General features: G+C 63.0%; 1 protein-coding gene across 1 annotated transcript; it reads right to left on the bottom strand.

Moving 5' to 3' along the window:
• Window positions 1-5: 5 nt before the first annotated feature.
• On the bottom strand, window positions 6-680 carry LOC118158828 (solute carrier family 2, facilitated glucose transporter member 4-like; the record flags this gene model as incomplete). Its single annotated transcript, XM_035313514.1, has 2 exons — window positions 522-680; window positions 6-128 (listed from the first exon to the last, which is right to left on the bottom strand). Coding segments are annotated over exons 1-2 (238 nt in total), but the record flags the coding sequence as incomplete, so codon positions are not given.
• Between the last annotated feature and the right edge of the window lie 386 nt (window positions 681-1,066).

Genomic DNA, 1,066 nt, shown 5'->3' with positions numbered 1-1,066 from the left:
CCCCCCCCCCACCTGTGCCACCAGGATGCCGGTGACGATGGCCAGCTGGTGCACGGTGCCCAGGGCCCCCCGCAGGCGGGTGGGGGCGATCTCCCCCACGTACATGGGCACCAGGCCCGACGCCAACCCTGGGGGGGGGGGACACGGACCCTTGTGGGGCTCTACCCCCCCCCGGGACAGGGCCCTATCGACCCTTTAAGAGGTGTTGTTACTCCTTTAAGAAGTGGTGATACCCTTATAAGAGATGCATTGCCCCTTTAAGAGACTCTATTACCCCTTTAAGAGTAGTTATTACTTCTTTAAGAGTTGCCATTGCCCCTTTAAGAGGAGACATTGCCCCTTTAAGAGGCACTATTGCCCCTTTAAGAAATGTCATTGCCCCTTTAAGAGGTGCATTGCTCCTTTAAGGAATACCATTGCCCCTTTAAGAGGGGTCATTGCCCTTTTAAGAGGGGTCATTGCCCCTTTAAGAGGAGCCGTTGCCCCTTTAAGGGGCGGCCCCGCCTCCCATTGGCTGGTACCTGAGTAGGCGCCGAGGATGAAGCGGCCAATGATGATGAGGATGTAGGAGGGGCCGAGCTTGGCCCCGCCCAGCAGGGCCCCGCCCAGGAAGGCCAGCCCATTGCTAGCGATCATGGCGTGCTTCCTGGGGGGCGTGGCCACGTCAAGACCACGCCCCCCTCGGCGTAGACACGCCCCCTTGCCCCCAGGTGGAGCCCACTCCCTGCCACACCCACTGTGGCCCCACCCCCATTGACCCGCCCCCTCCCCCATAAGCTCCACCTCCTGGTGGCTCCACCCCCACATGCCCCTCCCCCTGAAGCTCCACCCACTCAAGCCCCGCCCCCAAACCCAACCCCTTTAACCCCGCCCATTTAGGATACGGTCCTATAAGCCCCGCCCCCTTTAGCCCCACCCCCTTTAACCCATGCCCCTGAGGCCCCGCCCCCTGACGCCCCTCCCTGCCCCTCCAGCTCCACCCACCTCAGGCCCCTCCCCATCGAGCCCCTGCCCCTGCCACCACGTCCTCTTCAAGCCCCGCCCCTGATACCCCACCCCAGGCTCC

The sequence above is a fragment of the Oxyura jamaicensis genome, unplaced genomic scaffold (assembly GCF_011077185.1).
Source record: "Oxyura jamaicensis isolate SHBP4307 breed ruddy duck unplaced genomic scaffold, BPBGC_Ojam_1.0 oxyUn_random_OJ28528, whole genome shotgun sequence".
Classification (NCBI taxonomy): domain Eukaryota; kingdom Metazoa; phylum Chordata; class Aves; order Anseriformes; family Anatidae; genus Oxyura; species Oxyura jamaicensis.
Note: the sequence above shows the minus strand (reverse complement) of the source record. Positions and strands in the feature narration are given on the sequence as shown.